At 43.2% G+C, this 27,294-nt stretch overlaps 1 protein-coding gene across 1 annotated transcript; it reads right to left on the bottom strand.

The window, feature by feature from the left end:
• LOC134677367 (uncharacterized) lies at nucleotides 1-11,396 on the bottom strand. The gene is made up of 5 exons (XM_063535802.1): nucleotides 11,226-11,396; nucleotides 10,569-10,716; nucleotides 9,518-9,678; nucleotides 4,526-4,610; nucleotides 1-313 (listed from the first exon to the last, which is right to left on the bottom strand). Exons 1-5 carry the CDS (start codon nucleotides 11,394-11,396, stop codon nucleotides 129-131), a joined length of 750 nt encoding a protein of 249 aa, XP_063391872.1. The 3' UTR covers nucleotides 1-128.
• Nucleotides 11,397-27,294: the final 15,898 nt, after the last annotated feature.

Here is a 27,294-nt window from a genome sequence, read left to right as displayed (position 1 = left end):
TCCAAGCGATCCACAAGGACAGTACACAAAATCCATCACCCAACCCTATTATCCTAGGAAAAATCTTAACAGCGCGATGTAGGATTTCCACCGGCCGGTACAGCGCCATCTAACGTACAATTGGTGCACTAACCTTTGATAACCAGGGTACAGACGGCGGCGGGGATGTCTCGCGCGAACTCAGGCATCATCTTGCGCAGCGCGGAGACGGGTACGGTCGGCATGTGTCCGTAGTCGTAGAACAGGACCTGGGCCTGGGCGCCGCCCGGACCGCCAAGTTGTTGACTCATCACGGCGCGGAGCCACTGCTTCTCTGTAAAGGCCAAGTACTGGTAAGAAAGTGGTACAGGCCTAGGAGTAGTTAGGTAAGTAAACGATACAATTGCCAATCACGACATTCAGTACGATTCAAAGATTCATTTATTATGTTAGAAGTGTGAGACAAACTCGTGCAAGTGGAAAAGGGAGTATTACTGCAATGTTCTGCCGCCAGAGTGCAGCACTAATTTATTTAGTAACTACCACCATACCATACCATCAGCGCCACCATAGAGTATACTAAGCCTTAAACAGTTTTTTGACAAGTTTTCACTATGACATTGATGCACCAAGGCGGTTTGTTTACAGGTGGCCTACCAAAACGCGACAATCGGGATTTTTTTATCTACCTCTCTATCCATCGAATAAACAAGAGTGATAGAAAGATAGAAACCGAACTTTCGATAGTCGTGTTTCGCGGCAGGCCATGCGATTGACGTGACGTGCGATGTGTCATTGATGATGTCAATGAGGTTTGTTTTACTGTATGTGCTAATGGGGTACCTGATGATTCTCCGAGAAACTTTTAGTAGATCATCGATTCGCCGAACATCGTTTCGCAGTCATTATTTGTCAGTGTATAGGTACTACGAGTAGTACGAGTATGTGAAATAATAAATTAGAGAGAAGTTTTTCTAGTCAATATTAATGCCAAATGAACATTCGACCTATTGTGTTTCGACGATTGGTTTCTCGAGTAATTATGACAGTACTTTACTAAATGATTATTCTACGAATAGTAAATATGCGTATCAATGTTCTGCTTATTGACTACTCTCGCAAACGACTACTATGCGTAATGAGATCGTTACTCTGCCAAAGAACCCGTCGGCGAATCGTTGTCGGCGAAACAAAAATCGGCGTAACTTTTCTCGGAATATCAATAGGGCACCGTGCTAATGGTGCCACCTACGCAGAGCTTTGCCTAATATTCCCTTTTAAAATTGGCTGCTATTTAACTGATCACCAGATTTAATAAAATTTAATACCAAAAAAATCTACTTTACCACCCTAAAATAATGAATGATCACCAAAATTATAACACCATTTTAATGTGAAATGATTACCAATTTTAATACATTTTACTATCCTATTAAAGGAAATGACACCAAATTAATCATTATTAACCCAAAAATTGTAAATAATTACCAAATTTCAAACCCCAATTTAATGTCAATTGATAACCAAATTTTTACATCGTGCTATCCTATTAAATAAAATGACACCAAAATAATCATTGTAAACCCAAAAATAGTAAATGACCACCAAAATTAGAACTCCATTTTAATGTAAAATTATAACCAAATTTTTAAATCTTGCTATCCTATTAAAGCAAAGCAAAATTTTCTAGTAGCATTTCGTTTCTGTATGGGTTGCAGTTCAAACCTAACCTAACCCACTTTTCTAGTAACATTTCGTTTCTGTAAGGTTCGCAGTTCAAACCTAACCTAACCTACTTTTCTAGTAGCATTTCTTATCTGGAAGGGTCGCCTACTTTTCTAGTAGCATTTCTTATCTGGAAGGGTCGCAGTTCAAACCTAACCTAACCCACTTTTCTAGTAGAATTTCGTTTCTGTGTGGGTCGGAGTTCAAACCTAACCTAACCCACTTTTCTAGTAGCGTTTCGTTTCTGTAAGGGTCACAGTTCAAACCTAACCTAACCCACTTTTCTAGTAGCATTTCGTTTCTGTAAGGGTCGCAGTTCAAACCTAACCTAACCTACTTTTCTAGTAGCAATTCGTTTCTGTAAGGGTCGCAGTGTTAACCTAGCCCACTTAACTGATAGCAGTACAAACCTAACCTAACATACTTTTCTAGTAGCATTTCAGTATGCCTACCTAAGTTATGCGGTGCGGGGTACGGGGGTTGAGCGGGAGGGGCTAGTAATTTTGGCATCATTTTACTTTATTTGGTAATATGTATAAATTTTTTGGTATCATAGTGGTTTATTTAGGTGAAAATATCGCATTTATTTGGTCTTCAAGATTTGGTGATCATTAACCCTTTGACCGCCGTTGTCCGGTATAGAAGACAACGATAGAACGATACGCTGGCGCCGTCGTCTTGTATACAAGACACAAATTCAACCACTGAGTTAATGTGAAAATAATAACAATTGCAATTTCATTTACACTCGTGTTCATATTTAAGGTCTTTGTTTTTTCATTTATTTGCTTTTTAAGCCGCTATATAAATCCCTTCTTTTATAATAAGGCATTTAAAAAAATTGCTCCAATTTTCAACATTTTTCATGTTCCTCGTCGCCGTTGTCTTGTATAAAAGACAGCTAGGGATGGGAATGTTAACTCGATATGGGAATTTTTAAAGTAAATATAAAGTCAGAAATATGTTTTTATCTAAGTATTTGAACACTTGTTAAACGCCAATTTTTTTCAACGAATAGTAGGTAACTACTTACTAGAATACGTAGAACGAGAGTCAGGTAGGCATAACTATATTTAAAGTTCAGGTAGCTTCTTTAGCTCTATAAAGTAGAGTCAGACAAGTAAATTTGCCATTGTAGATTGTGGACTATTTAATTGCAGAAGAGATAAATAAAAAAATTAATTGATGTTATTTTATAGCTTAGTGGGAAGGGATACACCGCAGCGACCGCTTCGCACAAGTGTGGTACAGGGACATACCTGTTTATCAGATTTTACTTTTATTGTTATAACATTGAAGTTAATGTGTAATTTTTTTGTAACAAGTCGTTGAACGTTTTTTTGATAAGAGTTTACCTATAGATTAATGTAAACCAAACTGAAATTATAATGATAGATTCTAATTCCGGAATAATATCTTCACTCATTAAAAATTCAACCCACGTGTAATTTTCACTAAAACAGTTCCGGTATATTGACTTTATCGACACATGATGCGCAGCTTTAACGTTACGCCAATAAAGTTTACGTACCGACAAGCGCTTACGCCGTTGACCTAGAGACTATTATTACTTGATCCGCGCGGAAAGTCCTTGTCGGTCTGCATTGCGGGCAGTCCATGGGCGCCGTTGTCTTGTATAAAAGACTTCTCGTACAGCCTAGTGCGGCGATATCACGTCTTGAATCGACATTGTTTAGTGGTTGTTTTTTATGTTAAATCCCTATATTTTAAACATTTTCGGGTGTAAAACATATGTTTAATTTTGGCAATTTGGAATGAAATTAAAACAGGATAAGAACAAAGCTAAATTAAAAAGATTTTTACCATAATATTGTAAATATCGATATCACTATTTGCAATCCCTAAACTTTTTATTAGTTGTTTACTTAAAATTTGCTCTGGCGTGTGAGTGAGCGTCTTTGCGGACTAGGTCCGGCGGCCAAAAGGTTAATGATTTTTGGTAATCATTCAATATATTTGGTATTCGAATACAATTTAAAGTGCAGTCGTAATTAAAATGGTGGTACATTTGTAATTTTAGGCCTTATTTTTTTGGTGTTCAGTAATTTTTTTTGGTAAGCATGATTTTTTTATTTAGGGTACCAAAGTATTTTTTGGTGGTCATTATATTTGTAGCCTTTAAAATTCCTGGTACAGTCGCCATCAGATATATCGGAGCGGTCAAGGTGTTCACAAATATCTGAACACGCCTCTATTGTCAATGCGTTAGAGTGCGTGTTCAGATATTGTGAACACCTTGGCCGCTCCGATATATCTGATGGCGACTGTAGTCCGATTAATTGGACCAGCGGATAAAAAGTTCATGTGGTCTGATTGGTAGGACAAAGGCAGTAGGACCACGTGGACAGAGCGTGTTTTACAATTATAGTTTGTCAAAGGGCTGTCTCATTTCAATCATAAACATAAAGAATCATATTATTTTTGTCTTACACAAGCACTCAAAAGAAAAGGATGAGTATAGTTTTCCTGGTTCTTACTGACTTACAAATTGGCTTGACCAACTATACTGCCCTCCTAAGCCATGTAGCGCTATCTCAAGAACAAATGATTTTGAAAATAGAATTCTCAGTAATAAAAACTAAAGTATAGGTTAGCAATTAATTTTCTTTTGACATAGCGCTCTTTGGCTTATGCTCTGATTTCCTAGGATACCCATACTACGACATCCATATTTAGCCGTATTATTTAGTATGGAGTCGGCCGCTATATGATGGCACCGCTATCCTAGGAAATTAGCAGGGCTTACTATACTGCCCTGCAAACTTTATGAGTTACACGAGAGTGTAACCACGTGACTCACTGATAGGGCACATCGCGATGCACAGCTCCTCGGCTTTCGGCAGGTACGGGTCCTTGGCTAGCGCGCTGTTACAATATTCTTGCAGCTGAAATATTAAACAGAAATTTTATTTCAATGCACGCTTTCATCGCCCATTGTATTTATAACCATATATTTTCACCACACCAGCTCGGAAAGGCTTACTTTGCACTTCAAAAACTGATAGCAGAGTTGCATTTTATTCACAGGTGGAGGATACTGGATAAGTAATCAAATGCAAATTTTGAGTTTTCTTATGTTTGCTGGTAGAATTGACTTTTAAATGATGATAAATATTTAATAACATTAATTTGGATTTGATTTAGTTCGAATTTTACATTTAATACACGGTGTAACATGAGGAAACCGAATAATTTTAACAGCGTATTCCTGAATCCTGATCATATTTAAAGACAAAAATGACATCCAAACTTTTTTGAAATTCGCCTAGTTTCAGAGATAATATTAATTTTATTATGTCGAGACAGCTGGGCCCTGGGGACGGGAGGCACGAGAGCTTTTCAGGGAACTTGGAAAGCGCCTCAGAGAAAAGGGGAATGACCCCCGTTCTGAGTCATGGCTTGTCCAACAGGTCTCCATCGCCATACAGCGGGGTAACGCTGCTAGTGTGATGGGGACCTTTGGACCCGGCATGGCTCAGAACGGGTTTTAGTTTGTTAAGTGTTATACATACATACATACATAATATGTAAAACTGAATAAATTTAAGGGTTAAGTTAGAAATAATACTCACAGTAAACCTCAGTGGAGTATAAAAGTAGAGTTAAAATGTTGAAAATAATCTTAATCATTAAAAAAGAATCAAGTTGTTATTGTTACATAGTCTAAAAGGCCCTTTTGATGGTGATGTTGCAGCCAGAGTTGGGCGTAATCAATTCCTTTTGGAATTAAATTACACATTACATTACAGTAATCATGATTCCTTAGTAATCGATTCCTTTGGTAATCGAAATTACTGGAATCAAATCCGCTGATTACTTGCGTACTTGATTCCTTTGGAATTGAATATATCTAAGTACAAGTGTAATCCTGATTCCTTCGTAATCAATTACTCCAGTAATCTGATTACGTAATATTGTTCAGACTAAATTACATTACTCGGTGTCAAAATACTTTTGATCGTTCTTCTCCCAGCCATAAATACACTTTTTGTGTGAAACTGTATCATATAAGTTTTCGGGGGCGCAGATTTCGAAAATGATGACAGTTTTGGAATCCGACATGTCTGCCGTGCACTTTGACATAAAAGTCGTCATGGGTGTCGTTTTATAGGTTTCAGGGAGTGCCGGTTTCGAAAATAATGACAGTTTTGGAATCCGACATGTCTGCCGTGCACTTTGACATAAAAGTCGTCATGGGTATCGTTTTATAGGTTTCAGGGAGTGCAGAATTCGAAAATGATGACAGTTTTGGAATCCGACATGTCTGCCGTGCACTTTGACATAAAAGTCGTCATGGGTGTCGTTTTATAGGTTTCAGGGAGTGCCGGTTTCGAAAATAATGACAGTTTTGGAATTCGACATGTCTGCCGTGCACTTTGACATAAAAGTCGTCATGGGTGTCGTTTTATAGGTTTCAGGGAGTGCCGGTTTCGAAAATAATGACAGTTTTGGAATCCGACATGTCTGCCGTGCCCTTTGACATAAAAGTCGTCATGGGTATCGTTTTATAGGTTTCAGGGAGTGCCGGTTTCGAAAATGATGACAGTTTTGGAATCCGACATGTCTGCCGTGCACTTTGACATAAAAGTCATCATGGGTGTCGTTTTATAGGTTTCAGGGAGTGCCGGTTTCAAAAATGATGACAGTTTTGGAATCCGACATGTCTGCCGTGCACTTTGACATAAAAGTCGTCATGGGTGTCGTTTTATAGGTTTCAGGGAGTGCCACTTTCGAAAATGATGACAGTTTTGGAATCCGACATGTCTGCCATGCACTTTGACATAAAAGTCGTCATGGGTGTCGTTTTATAGGTTTCAGGGAGTGACGGTTTCGAAAATAATGACAGTTTTGGAATCCGACATGTCTGCCGTGCACTTTGACATAAAAGTCGTCATGGGTGTCGTTTTATAGGTTTCAGGGAGTGCCGGTTTCGAAAATAATGACAATTTTGGAATCCGACATGTCTGCCGTGCACTTTGACATAAAAGTCGTCATGGGTGTCGTTTTATAGGTTTCAGGGAGTGCATAATGCGAAAATGATGACAGTTTTGGAATCCGACATGTCTGCCGTGCACTTTGACATAAAAGTCGTCATGGGTGTCGTTTTATAGGTTTCAGGGAGTGCAGAATTCGAAAATGATGACAGTTTTGGAATCCAAAACATGTCGAAACCGGAACTCCCTGAAACCTATAAAACGACACCCGTGACGACTTTTATGTCAAAGTGCACGGCAGACATGTCGGATTCCAAAACTGTCATCATTTTCGAAAGTGGCACTCCCTGAAACCTATAAAACGACACCCATGACGACTTTTATGTCAAAGTGCGCGGCAGACATGTCGGATTCCAAAACTGTCATTATTTTCGAAACCGGCACTCCCTGAAACCTATAAAACGACACCCATTACGACTTTTATGTCAAAGTGCACGGCAGACATGTCGGATTCCAAAACTGTCATTATTTTCGAAACTGGCACTCCCTGAAACCTATAAAACGACACCCATGACGACTTTTATGTCAAAGTGCACGGCAGACATGTCGGATTCCAAAACTGTCATCATTTTCGAATGTGGCACTCCCTGAAACCTATAAAACGACACCCATGACGACTTTTATGTCAAAGTGCGCGGCAGACATGTCGGATTCCAAAACTGTCATTATTTTCGAAACCGGCACTCCCTGAAACCTATAAAACGACACCCATTACGACTTTTATGTCAAAGTGCACGGCAGACATGTCGGATTCCAAAACTGTCATCATTTTCGAAACTGGCACTCCCTGAAACCTATAAAACGACACCCATGACGACTTTTATGTCAAAGTGCACGGCAGACATGTCGGATTCCAAAACTGTCATCATTTTCGCATTATGCACTCCCTGAAACCTATAAAACGACACCCGTGACGACTTTTATGTCAAAGTGCATGGCAGACATGTCGGATTCCAAAACTGTCATCATTTTCGAAAGTGGCACTCCCTGAAACCTATAAAACGACACCCATGACGACTTTTATGTCAAAGTGCACGGCAGACATGTCGGATTCCAAAATTGTCATTATTTCCGAAACCGGCACTCCCTGATACCTATAAAACGACACCCATGATGACTTTTATGTCAAAGTGCACGGCAGACATGTCGGATTCCAAAACTGTCATTATTTTCAAAACCGGCACTCCCTGAAACCTATAAAACGACACCCATGACGACTTTTATGTGAAAGTGCACGGCAGACATGTCGGATTCCAAAATTGTCATTATTTCCGAAACCGGCACTCCCTGATACCTATAAAACGACACCCATGACGACTTTTATGTCAAAGTGCACGGCAGACATGTCGGATTCCAAAACTGTCATTATTTTCAAAACCGGCACTCCCTGAAACCTATAAAACGACACCCATGACGACTTTTATGTCAAAGTGCACGGCAGACATGTCGGATTCCAAAACTGTCATCATTTTCGCATTTTGCACTCCCTGAAACCTATAAAACGACATCCATGACGACTTTTATGTCAAAGTGCACGGCAGACATGTCGGATTCCAAAATTGTCATTATTTTCAAAACTGGCACTCCCTGAAACCTATAAAACGACACCCATGACGACTTTTATGTCAAACTGCACGGCAGACATGTTGGATTCCAAAACTGTCATCATTTTCGAAATCTGCTCACCTGATTCAAATAAGGTGCATCTATATCTAGTAAGCCAACATTCACAACATCTATACATATCTACTATCGAAATGTACTTTTGATAGTAGAAGTACAAAATGTAATCTGAAAGGAATCAAGTAATGCATTCCTGTAATGAGGAATCGACAATGATTCCAATTACTAGGAATTGTAATATTAGAAAAACTGATTCCTGATTCCTCAAATGGAATTGTACTTAGTAATTCGGTATTATAGATTACAAAGTAATCTGGGAATCGGTAATCAGATTACAAAGTAATTTCGAGTAATCGTGGAATCAGGAATCAATTACGAAATGCCCATCTCTGGTTGCAGCTATGGGACATAGTCTAAATATCCTTATCGAAAGATGTCAAAAAGTGACAAGTAACACTTTGCAAAAAGCAGGTTTTACGAAAAATATTGTAAAAACTAATGCAAAGTGACAAGTTTACCAATAACATTTATTTTTTATGTACAAATACATTCAAAAAATTGAAAAAACAAAAAAAAAATTTTTTTTTGACGAAATTGACTCATGTTACATTTTTCCTTCTTTTGACCTCAGAAATGCGTGGTTAAAATTATTCGGTTTGCTCATGTTACACCGTGTATTTGCTTCGGGTATGTGGTGAAAAATTTTATGTTACACTTGGCATATTTTGTTTAACCCTCGTGCTTTAAAACCCTCGCAACGCTCAAGATTTCATTTTTCGAACCACGAGCGTAGCGAGCGTAGCGAATTTTGGAATCTTTCGCTTGCTCTGGTATCAACATTAGCACGAGCGGTTAAACAACAACTTTGCCCCCTTGTAAAACAAATTACTATTGGAGCCAATGTCTTTCTGTGGAATCGAAGCTCTCCTCTAGCAGAAGAACCGATTTCGATGCGGATTTTTTTACGTTAAAGCGTTTTTTTACGTCTGTGAGACAGAGAGGCACGTACCTGAGAGCGATAAGTGAGAGCGAAGGCCTTGCGCGCGTGCTCCGCGTTCTTGTGGTGGCCGCACACAATGGCGTGCCCGAGCATGCTGCAGTCCAGGATCACCATCTCGCCTGACGCTGGGTGCAGTATGTGATGTGGTGAGACTGTGAGACAGAGAGCGACATACCTGGGGAGTGAGAGCGAAGGCCTTGCGCGCGTGCTCCGCGTTCTTGTGGTGGCCGCACACAATGGCGTGCTCGAGCATGCTGCAGTCCAGGATCACCATCTCGCCACCTGCTGCTGGTGGGTCTACGAATGTGACGTGGTTGAAGTGGAACGTTTCCGTTTCTGGAGACAATAATGGATAAAAATCAATTTCAGGCTGTTTTAAGTCAGCAGCAGAAATTGCTAGGCGGGCGGTTCCAAAATACCTTGACACGCTCTTATTCTCTTAAGTCGCGTCAAGATCATTGTGAACACCTGGCCCGCTTAGCAACTTCTGCTGCTGACTGTAAACTATAAATGTCGGTTTGGTTACACCAATTTGTGTGTAACATCTGTTGTTTTAGTACAATTAAAATTGATGCAGAAAAATAGCTTTATGAATGCTCTGTGGAAGATAATAAATAAATAAATAATAAATAAATAAATATTATAGGACATTCTTACACAGATTGACTAAGTCCCACAGTAAGCTCAAGAAGGCTTGTGTTGTGGGTACTCAGACAACGATATATATAATATACAAATACCTAAATACATAGAAAACACCCATGACTCAGGAACAAATATCTGTATCATCATACAAATAAATGCCCTTACTGGGATTCGAACCCAGGACCATCGGCTTCGCAGGCAGGGTCACTACCCACTAGGCCAGACCGGTCGTCAAGATGTATCTAGCACATCCCCGCCTCGCTCCAGTATCTTCCACTCCTCTCCAGCGAGCCCACAGTGCGGTTGACTGCGGTCTTACTGGGCCCGGTGTTAAGGGATGCTCTGTAGAACATGTATTACCTAGCACAGACATTCTCAAAGTGTGTTCCGCGGAACCCTAGGGTTCCGCAAAGCCTCTGTTGGGGTTCCGCGAAAATACTTTTAATAATAAGAAAAAAACCAGCACTTCTATAGGTATATCTGGTCCACAGTGACGAACGAAAATTTTTAATTTGGGGTTCCGTCAAATATTTCGCTTTCCAAAAGGGTTCCGTCACCAAAAAAGTTTGAGAACCGCTGACCTAGCACATCCCCGCCCCGCTCCAGTATCTTCTGCCACTCTGGCATGGACAGCGAGTCTACAGTGCGGTTGACATCTTCATTGGACTCCGTCACGGTCAGGCGGACGGGAGTCTTACTGGGGCCGGTCTTCTCGCCGGATGGAATGCTCTGTGGAAGAGATACTTATTAAAAAAGGGACTCTATCACTAAGACTCTAACACAAATAGAGGGCAAGCGCGAGAAAAAGCACCCATGAGATGGTCTGATGTTGTGAAGGGGGTGGTTGGCGGCAACATGCAGTGCGTGATTCATATGGCTTATGATCGCACACTGTGGAGACGTAGCATACATGGACGCGATCCTCAGCAATGAAGGACCGAGGAAGAAGAAGAAAATCACTAAGACTCCTTTGTCCGTCTGTCTGTCTGTCACCAGGCTGTATCTCATGAACCTTGATAGCCAGACAGTTGAAATTTTCACAGATGATGTATTTCTGTTGCCATTATAACAAGAAATACTAAAAATAATAAAATAAATATTAAAGTGGAGCTCCCATACAACAAACTTGATTTTTTTGCCGTTATTTTGCGTAAAACGAAACCCTTGGTGCGCGAGTCCGCCGACTGCAGTGTCACGTGTGACGTGCGACATACAGCTCCCTACTGTACAACACTCACCAGCGTCAACACTGTGCCATCATCCTTCAGCTTGTCCAAGTATGCTGTCGCAGCGTCAGAGAAGGCCTCCTGTTTCATCTGAAGCGTCACGTGCGAGGTGAGCGTCGGGCGGGCGGCGAGGGAGAACTTATCGGGACACGGGCAGAGGGACTCCAGGTCTTCCACGATCATTGCGCTGGCGGTGGCGACGTCAGACGACGCGTCCAGCAGCGTCATGTGTGACGTGCGACATACAGTGCCCTACTGTACAACTCACCAGCGTCAGCACTGTGGCGTTATCCTTCAGCTTGTCCAAGTAGGCTGTCGCAGCGTCAGAGAAGGCCTCCTGTTTCATCTGAAGCGTCACGTGCGAGGTGAGCGTCGGGCGGGCGGCGAGGGAGAACTTATCGGGACACGGGCAGAGGGACTCCAGGTCTTCCACGATCATTGCGCTGGCGGTGGCGACGTCAGACGACGCGTCCAGCAGCGTCATGTGTGACGTGCGACATATAGTGCCCTACTGTACAACACTCACCAGCGTCAGCACTGTGGCGTCATCCTTCAGCTTGTCCAAGTATGCTGTTGCAGCGTCAGAGAAGGCCTCCTGTTTCATCTGAAGCGTCACGTGCGAGGTGAGCGTCGGGCGGGCGGCGAGGGAGAACTTATCGGGACACGGGCAGAGGGACTCCAGGTCTTCTACGACCGTTGCGTTGCCTGCGAACAACATATTATATTTATTAGCAATTTGACTAAAGGAAGGACGCTCAGCACGAGAGGAAATTCGTGGATTGACCCGCCTAGAGATAGGAAGATAGGAACCTCTATCGCTCGCGTGTCATTACATTGTTATCCCGTCCATGATGACAGCGGTCAATGACAGTGTGCAATCATTTATTCATATAAGTTAATTATAGTTAGTCAAAGGACTGTCTCATTTCAATCATAGACAGAGAGAATCATACTATCTTTGTCTTAAACTAGTACTAGCACCCAAAAGAAAAGGATGAGTATAGTTTTCCTGGTTCTTACTGACAAACTGTTTTGACCAACTATACATAAGTATATATAAGTTGTGAAAGCACTCACCGTACTCGATGTACTCGAGCAGGCAGCGCCTGTGCTTGGAGCTGACGCGCTGGACGAGCGCGCGGTAGTGGTGGCCGTCCGTGAACCGCGCCACCACCGTCTGTCCCGCCGCTGGCAACTCTTTCAGTCGCGGTGTGTCTTCTATAGGGGAAATATATAATTTTATATATAAAAAAAAAAACAAAACAAAAAAAAATACAAAATAAAAATTACAAATAAATAAATAAATAATCATTTGTACTAGAAATTGATTCCTTATTGATTAAATGTTGCAATTAAAGCCCTCAGCGCACGGAGCGTAAGCGTAAGAGACGCGTAAGCGTATCATTAAATCGTTACGAGTACGATTAGTACGAAACGCGTCGAGTTCTGAGCACCAAGCGTCGCGTAAGTGCAATCGTTCTGTTTGCGTCAAAAGTTCTTTACGCTTACGAGAAACCTTATACGGCTACGACTACGCCTTGTGTGCGGACTTGTTTGAACTTGTTCCTGCTCGTAGCGCTATCATTGTATTGTACGCGCGTATTACGATAGAAAAGAATAGAATCGGTTTCTATTCGTAAACACACAGACAATAGACATACATAGAAACAGTGAAAAATAAAGTGTCACGAAATGGTCCCATCTCAGCATGTTGCTGGCGACTTTCAGCGCTGATATTCCGATGAGACCATCAAGTGAGAAATAATCACGGAAGGTAACAGACAAAAATAAAACAAAGAAACATAAAGGAAAGAAACATAAAATAAACCGAAAAATAGATTACACACATTTATATATGCTTATACGATACGATACGCTTACGCGTATCTTACGTCACGGCGTCGTGCGCTGAGGGCCTAAGGCACTGGTCCCACCGCGAGCTAGTAAGCTATGAGCTATCGGCTATAAACACGAACAAAAGATAAGCACTCCCGTGTAAATAAAAGAGACACGGCGATATTTATAGCTCACCGCTGGGCGAGTAACTATAAATATCGCCGTGTCTCTTAGCTCATAGCTTACTAGCTCGCGGTGGGACCAGTGCCTAAGTGACAGTGACCGACCTGCGGCGCCGTACAGCGCCACCTCGTAGACGATCTCGTCGAACTCCCCCTGCTGCGCGCGCGCCGCGGGCCGCACGAACACGCGGCCGGGCTCGGTGGCGTCCACCACCACGTAGCCGCCGCCGCTGGTCACCGCCGGCCGGGTCACCGCCGGCGGCTCCGACGACCCTGGACACGGATATCATATAGTAAGTAATTCACAACTTCATATGTAAGTAATAATGCAACCTTGCTATTTTTATAGCTATAAATTACGTGTTTATTGAATAAAACTTTAGTCTTTAAGCATTCACTTGTTTATAGTTCGTTTTATTAGCATTAGAAATAAGGTAAACAATATTGATGTGTCTTTTAATTGAAAAACACATTTTAAAAATAAGTTACGTCAAATATGTAACAATTTAGAATCTAATAGAAGAAGAAGAAGAAATACATACGATAATAATACGATCATGTATATTGTTCTGCTTTCATGAGTAATACTTACTGATTTTTAAAAAGCGTTTTTCAATTAAAAGACATATCAAGATCGCTTACCTTCTTGCAAGTTCTTTCTAATGCTAAAAAACGAACTATAATTGCTCCTCCGACTTCCCGCTGGGTGGGTGAGGGTGGCTATAATATAACTGCATTCCCGTTGAAAAGAAGGTTTTGGGATTATATTATTAAATATTAATAAAATGATTTAAAAAATACAACGGCGTTATTTTATGTAAAATTTTTACTTCATACATTTATTAACCACAAATTACAAAACCAACCGCAAAAAAAACGTACGCCACAACCAGAAATAATACACTACTTGTTGCAAACAATTGGTATTTAAGCTCACCCAATTCTGATCAGTGGGGATACGTATATAAAGAGCCTGCTAAGGCCCTACTTATAGTTCGTTTTTTTAGCATTAGAAAGAACTCCACAGAAGCAAGCGTGCAGTTTTTATCAGGCTCTTTAATTGTTAATAATTATTGAATTATCTAATGTAGCATGGTCAATACATATAATTTACTTCAAATTATTACTGCTAAAAGTGTCGGATTTGGAACCACAAGCTTACTTCTGCGAAATTCTTTCTAATGCTAAAAAAAACGAACTATATAGCCACTCACATGCTTTTGGTAACTGTAGCTACCAGCTGTCACCCTTATTTTATTATAATAATAGGTCACTGAAAAATATCAAGCATGTGAGTGGATGTGAGTACCTCTTCAGTTCGATAAAATTTAAATCCTATTCAATTGGAACATAGTCGCTATTGCTGTTTCGTAAAATTTTCCAACAACGCAAATTCAACTCTATTTCCTACATTATAGGTTCAAATATTACCAGCAAATTTACGTTTTTTCATTTAAATAGCTGGGCCTTAGGAGGATATAACTGTGTAGAAAGGGGCTCGGTAGAAAAAGGACGGGTACAGTGGCGCACTCAACCTAATTTCAACACGAAAGAGGCGATATTTGAACGACTCAGCCACTGTTCGACCTGAGCCACTGTTTCCGCCTTGACCCTACTCACCACTGGGCTGTGCAGCAGTCTGGGCAGCAGCAGCTGCAGCGGGTGCAGGTGCCGGAGCATCCACAGGCGGCAGCCAGCGCTGCAGGGCGTCTCCAAGTTGGGGAGGGTCACGTTGAGGGTCGACCCTGATTTGGACACTATAGTGCATTGCACCTGGTCTTTTAGCTGTCGGAACATATAAAGTCCGCCTTGAGCCTACTCACCACTGGCCTGTGCAGCAGGCTGGGTACCAGCAGCTGCAGCGGGTGCAGGTGCCGGAGCATCCACAGGCGGCAGCCAGCGCTGCAGGGTGGCGGTGCCGAGCGCGGCGCCTGTCTCCAGGTTGGTGAGGGTCACGTTGAGGGTCGACCCTGATTTGGACACTATAGTGCATTGCACCTGGTCTTTTAGCTGTCGGAACATATAAAGTCCGCCTTGAGCCTACTCACCACTGGCCTGTGCAGCAGGCTGGGTACCAGCAGCTGCAGCGGGTGCAGGTGCCGGAGCATCCACAGGCGGCAGCCAGCGCTGCAGGGTGGCGGTGCCGAGCGCGGCGCCTGTCTCCAGGTTGGTGAGGGTCACGTTGAGGGTCGACCCCGATTTAGACACTATAGTGCATTGCACCTGGTCTTTTAGCTGTCGGAACATACAAAGGTTTTTATTAACACATTCAGGGTCGATAACCCGACTGTCGGGTACACTGTTCGTAGGGATTTCACACTCCATACGGCGAAACCGTATCTACGCGGTACGAGCGTAACCCGTAGCACTTAGTGAAAGTTAAAGATTTGAGCAATTAAAATAAAATATTGAAAACAGACTATCCGGACTTTTTTAGGTTTTTCCAACTCAGAATAATTAGATGTTCAATCCTGATGCTTAAGAAAATTCCCAAACAATGGTAGGTACGAGAACTTTTTCTCTATGTCACGCACAAAGAAAAACATTCCACAATACAACAGTTAGGACCTACTGGAACGGTAATTTTGAAGGACAAGGGTAAAACGGGACCCTATTACTAAGACTTCGCTGTCCGTCCGTCCGTCCGTCCGTCTGTCTGTCACCAGGCTGTATCTCACGAACCGTGACAGTTGAAATTTTCACAGATGATGTATTTCTGTTGCCGCTATAACAACAAATACTAAAAACAGAATAAAATAAAGATTTAAGTGGGGCTCCCATACAGCAAACGTGATTTTTTATCAAAGTTAAGCAACGTCGGGCGTGGTCAGTACTTGGGATGGGATGGGTGACCGTTTTCTTTTTGCATTTTTTTCCGTTTTTTTTTTTTGCTTTATGGTACGGAACCCTTCGTGCGCGAGTCCGACTCGCACTTGCCCGGTTTTTATTTTGCAAACGCTTACAATGAGCCTAAGAAACTTCAGATTTAAACGCCTTGACAATAGAGGCATGTTCAGACACGTGTGAGCATTTTGGTCGTAGAATATAGATAAAAGTTAAACGAAGGGGCATAGCTGTGGTCAATATACATCAAATTGTGTAAACATTTCTATAAATGTTAATATCTGGAGAGGAAAATAGGAAAGTTTGTGTAGAGAGGTGGTCATCTTTTCTCTTAACGTAGTACGCATATGTTACTGGACAGATCTACTCATCAGTGGAGCCTGATACCTGGACTTTATCGTTCTTGAGGTGCGCGCAGAACTCCGGTAGAACAGCGAAGTCCTTCGGCAGGCGACGGTAGGTGTCGCCCGGCGCTAGTGTGACGACCCTCGCGGCGTCGAGCAGCGCGGCGCGTGTGGGACACCGACGCTACTAGACACGCATGTTACTGGACAGATCTACTCATCAGTGGAGCCTGATACCTGGACTTTATCGTTCTTGAGGTGCGCGCAGAACTCCGGTAGAACAGCGAAGTCCTTCGGCAGGCGACGGTAGGTGTCGCCCGGCGCCAGTGTGACGACCCTCGCGGCGTCGAGCAGCGCGGCGCGTGTGGGACACCGACGCTACTAGATACGCGTAGAGCCTAATACCTGGACTTTATCGTTCTTGAGGTGCGCACAGAACTCCGGTAGAACAGCGAAGTCCTTCGGCAGGCGACGGTAGGTGTCGCCCGGCGCCAGTGTGACGACCCTCGCGGCGTCGAGCAGCGCGGCGCGTGTGGGACACCGACGCTTCTAGATACCTGTGTTACTGGATAGATCTACTCATCAGTGGAGCCTGATACCTGGACTTTATCGTTCTTGAGGTGCGCACAGAACTCCGGTAGAACTGCGAAGTCCTTCGGCAGGCGACGGTAGGTGTCGCCCGGCGCTAGTGTGACGACCCTCGCGGCGTCGAGCAGCGCGGCGCGTGTGGGACACCGACGCTACTAGATACCTGTGTTACTGGACAGATCTACTCATCAGTGGAGCCTAATACCTGGACTTTATCGTTCTTGAGGTGCGCACAGAACTCCGGTAGAACTGCGAAGTCCTTCGGCAGGCGACGGTAGGTGTCGCCCGGCGCTAGTGTGACGACCCTCGCGGCGTCGAGCAGCGCGGCGCGTGTGGGACACCGACGCTACTAGACACGCGTGTTACTGGACAGATCTACTCATCAGTGGAGCCTGATACCTGGACTTTATCGTTCTTGAGGTGCGCGCAGAACTCCGGTAGAACAGCGAAGTCCTTCGGCAGGCGACGGTAGGTGTCGCCCGGCGCTAGTGTGACGACCCTCGCGGCGTCGAGCAGCGCGGCGCGTGTGGGGGACAGGCGACGAGCGCGGTACCATGCGCCTTCTGACGCATCCAGGTACGCGAACGAGTCGCCGGGTAATGGCCTGAAATAACACCATAATTAAACAGTGCAAGATCTAACCTATCTTAGATCGCGACCTCGACGCTGGCGTCCCTCCCTAATGGCGTTAATTCAATAAAATTTTATTAAAATCGTAGTACGGTCAAAGAATTTAATTCAGTACCATTTCGTCACAGTCACAATAGTATGAAGTCCCTAGCGACTTTCATATTGATTATATATTTCATTTGAGTCCAGGTACGAAATGGCACGGAAATTAAGTTTTTTGACTAAACAATACACAAGTGCTACTCACTCGAAGGCCTCGCTAGCTTCACAAGCCTGCCCGAACGGGTCCAGCAAGCGCTCGTAGTTGTCGAGTAGTCTCTGTACCCGCATAAGTACAGTACATTACACAAGTGTTACTCAGTTACTCACTCGAACGCCTCGCTGGCTTCACAAGCCTGCCCGAACGGGTCCAGCAAGCGCTCGTAGTTGTCCGAATAGTCTCTATACCCCCATAAGTACAGTACATTACACAAGTGTTACTCAGTTACTCACTCGAACGCCTCGCTGGCTTCACAAGCCTGCCCGAACGGGTCCAGCAAGCGCTCGTAGTTGTCCGAATAGTCTCTATACCCCCATAAGTACAGTACATTACACAAGTGTTACTCAGTTACTCACTCGAACGCCTCGCTGGCTTCACAAGCCTGCCCGAACGGGTCCAGCAAGCGCTCGTAGTTGTCCGAATAGTGTCTGTACCCCCATAAGTACAGTACATTACACAAGTGTTACTCAGTTACTCACTCGAACGCCTCGCTAGCTTCACAAGCCTGCCCGAACGGGTCCAGCAAGCGCTCGTAGTTGTCCGAATAGTGTCTGTACCCCCATAAGTACAGTATATTACACAAGTGTTACTCAGTTACTCACTCGAACGCCTCGCTAGCTTCACAAGCCTGCCCGAACGGGTCCAGCAAGCGCTCGTAGTTGTCCGAATAGTGTCTGTACCCCCATAAGTACAGTACATTACACAAGTGTTACTCAGTTACTCACTCGAACGCCTCGCTGACTTCACAAGCCTGCCCGAACGGGTCCAGCAAGCGCTCGTAGTTGTCCGAATAGTGTCTGTACCCCCATAAGTACAGTATATTACACAAGTGTTACTCAGTTACTCACTCGAACGCCTCGCTGGCTTCACAAGCCTGCCCGAACGGGTCCAGCAAGCGCTCGTAATTGTCCGAATAGTCTCTATACCCCCATAAGTACAGTACATTACACAAGTGTTACTCAGTTACTCACTCGAACGCCTCGCTGGCTTCACAAGCCTGCCCGAACGGGTCCAGCAAGCGCTCCTAGTTGTCCGAATAGTCTCTATACCCCCATAAGTACAGTACATTACACAAGTGTTACTCAGTTACTCACTCGAACGCCTCGCTGGCTTCACAAGCCTGCCCGAACGGGTCCAGCAAGCGCTCGTAGTTGTCCGAATAGTGTCTGTACCCCCATAAGTACAGTACATTACACAAGTGTTACTCAGTTACTCACTCGAACGCCTCGCTGGCTTCACAAGCCTGCCCGAACGGGTCCAGCAAGCGCTCGTAGTTGTCCGAATAGTGTCTGTACCCCCATAAGTACAGTACATTACACAAGTGTTACTCAGTTACTCACTCGAACGCCTCGCTGGCTTCACAAGCCTGCCCGAACGGGTCCAGCAAGCGCTCGTAGTTGTCCGAATAGTGTCTGTACCCCCATAAGTACAGTACATTACACAAGTGTTACTCAGTTACTCACTCGAACGCCTCGCTGGCTTCACAAGCCTGCCCGAACGGGTCCAGCAAGCGCTCGTAGTTGTCCGAATAGTCTCTATACCCCCATAAGTACAGTACATTACACAAGTGTTACTCAGTTACTCACTCGAACGCCTCGCTGGCTTCACAAGCCTGCCCGAACGGGTCCAGCAAGCGCTCGTAGTTGTCCGAATAGTCTCTATACCCCCATAAGTACAGTACATTACACAAGTGTTACTCAGTTACTCACTCGAACGCCTCGCTGGCTTCACAAGCCTGCCCGAACGGGTCCAGCAAGCGCTCGTAGTTGTCCGAATAGTGTCTGTACCCCCATAAGTACAGTACATTACACAAGTGTTACTCAGTTACTCACTCGAACGCCTCGCTGGCTTCACAAGCCTGCCCGAACGGGTCCAGCAAGCGCTCGTAGTTGTCCGAATAGTCTCTATACCCCCATAAGTACAGTACATTACACAAGTGTTACTCAGTTACTCACTCGAACGCCTCGCTGGCTTCACAAGCCTGCCCGAACGGGTCCAGCAAGCGCTCGTAGTTGTCCGAATAGTCTCTATACCCCCATAAGTACAGTACATTACACAAGTGCTACTCAGTTACTCACTCGAACGCCTCGCTGGCTTCACAAGCCTGCCCGAACGGGTCCAGCAAGCGCTCGTAGTTGTCCGAATAGTCTCTATACCCCCATAAGTACAGTACATTACACAAGTGTTACTCAGTTACTCACTCGAACGCCTCGCTGGCTTCACAAGCCTGCCCGAACGGGTCCAGCAAGCGCTCGTAGTTGTCCGAATAGTCTCTATACCCCCATAAGTACAGTACATTACACAAGTGTTACTCAGTTACTCACTCGAACGCCTCGCTAGCTTCACAAGCCTGCCCGAACGGGTCCAGCAAGCGCTCGTAGTTGTCCGAATAGTGTCTGTACCCCCATAAGTACAGTACATTACACAAGTGTTACTCAGTTACTCACTCGAACGCCTCGCTGGCTTCACAAGCCTGCCCGAACGGGTCCAGCAAGCGCTCGTAGTTGTCCGAATAGTCTCTATACCCCCATAAGTACAGTACATTACACAAGTGTTACTCAGTTACTCACTCGAACGCCTCGCTGGCTTCACAAGCCTGCCCGAACGGGTCCAGCAAGCGCTCGTAGTTGTCCGAATAGTGTCTGTACCCCCATAAGTACAGTACATTACACAAGTGTTACTCAGTTACTCACTCGAACGCCTCGCTAGCTTCACAAGCCTGCCCGAACGGGTCCAGCAAGCGCTCGTAGTTGTCCGAATAGTGTCTGTACCCCCATAAGTACAGTACATTACACAAGTGTTACTCAGTTACTCACTCGAACGCCTCGCTGGCTTCACAAGCCTGCCCGAACGGGTCCAGCAAGCGCTCGTAGTTGTCCGAATAGTGTCTGTACCCCCATAAGTACAGTATATTACACAAGTGTTACTCAGTTACTCACTCGAACGCCTCGCTGGCTTCACAAGCCTGCCCGAACGGGTCCAGCAAGCGCTCGTAGTTGTCCGAATAGTGTCTGTACCCCCATAAGTACAGTATATTACACAAGTGTTACTCAGTTACTCACTCGAACGCCTCGCTGGCTTCACAAGCCTGCCCGAACGGGTCCAGCAAGCGCTCGTAGTTGTCCGAATAGTCTGTGTGCATGGTGACGCCGACGTAGCCGTCGCCGCTGCCGCAGCTCTCGGCGGTCGCGTCGGCTGATAGGACGAAGGTGTCGTTGACCGACAGCAGATCGATAACGCAGCTGAAAACAACGCAAATGTTAACACTAGACCACATAATAAATAATAGTATTACCGTACTGAAAGGAAATTGCCTACAAAACCAAAGTTTGACAGCGGTTGAGGGTCGAATCATGCTGTCCCTTTCTAATATATGGCACTATCCCTTTCGGCTAATTAGGGTTGTCAAAATTCAAGCCATCTTGTGTCAACCCTAATAATTGCTCGGAGCAATGTTGAGCCGAACCGAGCCGAGTTTGCCCAAAGAGAGGAGTTTCGCACCCCTGGTTATGATTTAGGTCTGATGGCGGACCATGTAAACTTGCACGGTCCCTGAATTACAAAATTAACCTAAATATAATATGTAAAATAGGCTATTTTCTTAAGTTGTACATATTAAATACTGACTTCTTAGGCACTAGAGCGGCCTTAGGAGCGGCGGCGGCGGCGGCGACGGGGGTAGGAGCGGCGGGGGTGGAAGCAACCTTGGGCTCTACTTTAGGCTCCTCTTTACGGACGGCGGGCGTTTTCGGCTTGAAGCCGAACGTCGGCTTAAGCTCCTCGGGTTTTTTCTCGGGTTTCGCTGAAAAACATAAATGAGCTCTATGAAAGTAAAAAAACCGGGCAAGTGCGAGTCGGACTCGCGCACGAAGGGTTCCGTACCATAATGCAAAAAAAAAAAAACGCAAAAAAAAAACGGTCACCCATCCAAGTACTGACCACTCCCGACGTTGCTTAACTTTGGTCAAAAATCACGTTTGTTGTATGGGAGCCCCATTTAAATCTTTATTTTATTCTGTTTTTAGTATTTGTTGTTATAGCGGCAACAGAAATTACATCATCTGTGAAAATTTCAACTGTCTAGCTATCACGGTTCGCGAGATACAGCCTGGTGACAGACGGACGGACGGACGGACGGACGGACGGACGGACAGAGAAGTCTTAGTAATAGGGTCCCGTTTTACCCTTTGGGTACGGAACCCTAAAAAGTAGTCAGCCAAGCTAGATCGGGCCTTGAGTAAATACTGATTCATTTCAAGAAATAATATTAGGGGATATCTTACAGTTACACAAATAAACCTAGACCCAAACTATAGTTCGTTTTTTTAGCATTAGAAAGAACTTGAGTAAAGGTAAGCGATCTTGACATGTCTTTTAATTGATAAACGCTTTTTAAAAATCAGTAACTATTACTTTTGTAACCAGAAGAATATAAATGATCGTATTAGATTCATAAATTGTTACATATTTGCCGTAACTTATTTTTAAAACGTGGTTTTCAATTAAAAGACACATCAAGATTGTTTACCTTATTTCTAATGCTAAAAAAACGAACTATAAGCAAAGCTTGTACTATGGGTTCCAGGCATGGTATAATAATATACTCTTGACCTGGTACTCTCTTCCGAGACTCGCGAACCGCGTGACTGACACAAGCCTACGTCACCCTCAACTGGCTTAAGAAGCCATTTGAGAGTACATTTTGTTTACTTTTATTTAAATACCTAAAGATACAGATTATAGTCAAGATCGCTTACCTCGCTACATTATTATTATTATGTATAGCCTCTTTATTTCCATAACTCATACAAATTATTTAGTTTCGTTAAAATATGTTTTTATGCTGCATAGTATGAGCCCCGATGCAAATTATTTCGTCTAGTTCCACGCAACAATTTTGTTTATTTTAATAAATTTTACACATGAACATATAATGACCCAGTAATGGGAACCATAATAGCAATGTTTAATGTAGTTTATTTTGATCGTATAATAAAATTGCATGAGACTTTTATTGCTGAAAAAAAGGACTTTTCAAAAACGTTGTCTAAATCATATTGTCCTCTCTCACAGCACTGCTGCATGCATGGGCTCGAAACAAAATTGTCAATACATTGGCAGAGCCCTATTGCTTTCCCTAGTAATAGCCCTTTTCACATATGTTGTAATCCTACCTGTCAATAAAAAAATAAAAAATCATCATTTTTTTTCTTTCAGTACAAACGGCATTTCTTGTATTTGGATTTAGTTATTGCAGAGTATTACCATATAAAATTAAATTACATTAGTATAAGCATTAAATATTAGTAATTTTTAAACAAAAACATTATTTTTGAACAAACGCGAGAACCTCAAAAAATGCTCTTACTAGACGAAAACATATGCATCGGGGCTCGTATGTGTATATCAAAATTATACCATTTTGAGTATCTCCTCACCCAAAATACAAAAGATACTTACGGCCCCAGTCTTCGTCATCTTTCTTGCCAAACCCTCCCGACTGCTGTCTCGACTTCCTGGGGCCTCCATCAGGTGATACGTCGTTCCTCGGGCGTGTGTCTAGTCGGTCATCCCTCTCCTGGTTCTTGGTGCCAAAGTAACTGGTGTCTTTGTTTCTGTCGTTGGGTCTTGACCTGTTGTCGTCACCTGGAAGAAAATATGGATCGTAATTTAAATTGACTTTATTTTACAGAGCAACATAAAATAGTAGAAAATAAATGAGGGCGCCACTTCTTACGTAACTGTCACATTTTTGACGTAAAGTGACACACTTAACATGACAACAATTTAGTATGGATTTTTTTTTAAATTGCAAAACGTAATTCAAGACCAAAAAAGTAAGAAATGTTGCCACTCTTTTACTAGCGCGTCTTGTATTTATGTACAAAAAAATAAATTAAAGAACTTTTTTAAATCGTAGGAGTAAAATTAGCTTAGAGGATATAACCTACGGAGACGCCATGTCTATAATTTTCGGTACAAAATAGTTTGCCGTTTTTTGCGGGGGAGGGCACATCAAATGTATACGTAACGTAAACATAGCCATGTCAGATAAATGTCAGTCCATACATTTGGTTGACATGTCGTCGACCATTGGCCGCCTATTTTCGACAGAGGGGAACGCCTGTTAATGACCACTCCGTTTGGTTATATTCTCTAAGAAAATTAGTAATAAATAAATTATCTTAGTGTGATTATTTATCAAAAAGAATTTACTATTTTACAAACAAATTTTGCAGTGGCAACATTGTCTTACTTTTTTGGTCTTGAATTACGTTTTGCAGTATAGTTCCATTTTATTTAACTTCTACCATTATAATTACAGTAGAATCCGCTTATAATGACATCGAAGGGAAGTGACAAAAACGTCATACTAAGCGGATGTCATATAAAACATACTTGTACAACTTCTTATTTTTGTTGTTTTCCAAATTAATCTCAAATTCCTTTATGAGAAATGAGATTTATTAAACTTGTAACAAATATCAACTTGTAAAACTAAAATACCTTACACGCCACGAACGCACCAAACGTCCTCGAAGGGAAAGACGTGGTGACGGCCACGAAAACCAGCGAATGTGTCAGTATAACCGGACATAATTTCATGGAAATAGGATTTTTAGGTCATAGTAAGCGGTTTGTCACTATAAGCGAAGTCATCTTATCCGAATTTGTCACAAAGAATTTTATATAAAAACCAAACTTCGCACAGTAATTACGTCATAGTAAGCGGTTGGTCAGTATAGGGCCCCCCCACATCTGGCGTCTTTCGAGCGTCGTCGTCTGTCGGCGTCGGTCCAGCGCTATGGAAAATGACGTCGCTGCGCAGTTGCGTCGACGCTGCGTCGACGTTGCGTCGACGTCGGCCATAGAATTGTAGACGCCGACGCTCGAAAGACGCCAGATGTGGGGGGGGACCATAAGCGGAGTCATAATAAACGGATTCTACTGTATGTCACACTATATTTAACGATATATTAAATATTAGGATCACAAAAACATAAATTACCGTCATTCGAGCGGTTGAATCTGCCCCGATTATCCCCTCTGTTGTCCTGCCAGTTGTCCGAGCGGCCTCGGTTATCCGAGCGGCCTCGGTCCTGCTCCCGGTTATCCGGACGGCCGCGGTCCTGCCCCCAGTTGTCCGAGCGTCCGCGGTTGTCGCCACGGTTGTCGCCACGATTGTCGCCACGGTTGTCGCCACGGTTGTCGGCACGGTTGTCGCCACGGTTGTCGCCACGGTTGTCGCAACGGTTGTCACTACGGTTGTCGCCACGGTTGTCGCCACGGTTGTCGGGACGACCCCTATCGTCGTTGCGTGCGTTGGCTCTAGCGGCGGGGGTCGGGGCGGACGCGCTCCCCGGAGGACCGAATTTCTGGAAGGTGGGAAAATTATAGTATCGCATACTAATTACTCAGACTCATTTGGGGACAATCTTACTCAGATCGACCTAGCCCCAAACTAAGCTAAGCTTATAATATAAGTACTACGCGACGCCGACGATATACTTACTTATATTATAATTTATAAAATGATTTATTATATTTTGTGGTAAAATCGATTTTAAATGGCGAAATCTTTTGTACTTGTATGGATCGGTGACATACGATGACTTCAAAAACAAGGTCTGTTGTCAAAGACTCTCCTTGCCAGTAAAATAATTTAGTACCACCGAAAATCCGCAACATGGCGAAGGCCGAATAAAATCTTGTCAGGGTATAACAACTATTATAGTTTCTTTTGAGATAGCGCCACTCGGCTTAGCAGGGCTGTATAGTATTTGTTAAATAAGTAGTTATGTAACTATGTAACACCTAAAGATAAACACCAGCTCGGCAATGCCCTCGCAAACACAATATAACTTCACTTCCACAACAACAGACGCACAGCCCGCGGCCATCGTACCATTGACAGGGACCGCTCTTTTTTATGGCTTTGCCGCTAACACAAGGACACACGAGACGGCGTACGTATGCTATTTAAGCTGCTCGCATAATCGCATACACTACAACAACAATCAATAAATCGGTTAAGTACTGCTATGTATCATTCTCGCACCATCTACAGTGGAACCTGGATAATTGCAATATCAAGGGACCGGCCATTTTTTGTCAATTAACCAGGTTTTTCATTTAAGCAGGTCGTGTCAATTAACGAGGTTAAAAAAATCGTTGTGTTAATTATAGAGGTTTTCATTAATAGAGGTTGCGTTCTGACAAATTTCTTTTATGGAGGTGCAAATAACCATTGAAAGTAGATTTACACGCTTACGTTCTGGGTTTCTGGTCTGTATATAGCTTCTGTCTATACTTGCACTTTTACACTACATTAATTACTACTTTATTTTCTTATTAATCATATGGGTTTAAAAAATTCCCTTGAATTGTAGAAGAAAGCTTTATTGGAATGTAAAAAGCATACTTTGTATTTGATTTAATCAAAACTATTTCACCTACTACAGGCTGTGATAGATACCTAATAAATAAATTGAATTCTTGATGAAGATATAAATAAAATAAATGATCATTGTTATTAAAATATTGTTCCTGCTGTCTACAACTACATTATTTCAATTACAGAGGTAATAAGTAAGACTCGTTTCAAAAATAATGGTAAAAAGAAGAGCAAAAATATCGGATTTTTTTAGCACTGTGTCAATTATAGAGGTCTTAGTTGCGATGTGGTCAATTACAGAGGCAAAATTACGAAAAGCCCTAAAATCTAAATTGCAATTATAGAGGTTCAAAAATTTCAATTATAGAGGTCTTTTGGTCTCAAGGGACCGGGACCGGACTTTTAATTGCAATTATTGAGGTTTTCCATTTATCCAGGTGCCAATTAACCAGGTTTCACTGTATATAAGCCATAAATATATAGCTACCTTCGGAGGCATCCTGTCGGGGCCGGAGTCGCGCGCGGCGCCGGGCGAGCGCGGGCGGCGCGCCGGGACCCTGACACAAACCATTCCTTATTAGGCCAAGAGTTACACCAAGAAAAGTCTGCAACGATTTTGATAGCACAGTTGACACTTTCCGGCCGGAGGACAGAAAATTGCTTTAAGTAGGGTATTTTCCTACTAGTCAAGTCAGTTACTTTTTTAGAACTGTCAAAACGATTTGCTAATATGGAATTCATATGAAACATTACATCGTGACGTCACGGTCAACTCACATACTTCTTATATTTCTATCCGATTTATTAAATAGAACTTGTGTTTAAAAATAACTCCTATCTGTGTTTTTCTAATAATTATCTGGTGCTGTCATGCATAGTGTAAATTAATTTATTTTAAATACAGTATAATACCCTATTAGTTAATGTTTCTCTTCTAGTATTTAAACTGTGGAAGGGTAGAATATGCAATATAATACTCACACTGGCTCCGAATCATTGTCAA

This window comes from Cydia fagiglandana, chromosome 26 (genome assembly GCF_963556715.1).
Source record: "Cydia fagiglandana chromosome 26, ilCydFagi1.1, whole genome shotgun sequence".
Lineage (NCBI taxonomy): Eukaryota > Metazoa > Arthropoda > Insecta > Lepidoptera > Tortricidae > Cydia > Cydia fagiglandana.
The sequence above is the reverse complement of the archived record's forward strand: the minus strand, read 5'-3'. Positions and strand labels throughout refer to the sequence as shown.

Coding starts and splice junctions, on each gene's coding strand:
- LOC134677367 (XM_063535802.1), bottom strand. CDS start 11,396: ATGATCGTGGAAGACCTGGAGTCCCTCTGCCCGTGTCCCGATAAGTTC. Junction 9,679..10,568: donor GCGGGGCGGGGATGTGCTAG/GTCAGCGGTTCT, acceptor TATTGTCTCCAG/AAACGGAAACGTTCCACTTC. Junction 4,611..9,517: donor CCTTCGCTCTCACTCCCCAG/GTATGTCGCTCT, acceptor TTAATATTTCAG/CTGCAAGAATATTGTAACAG.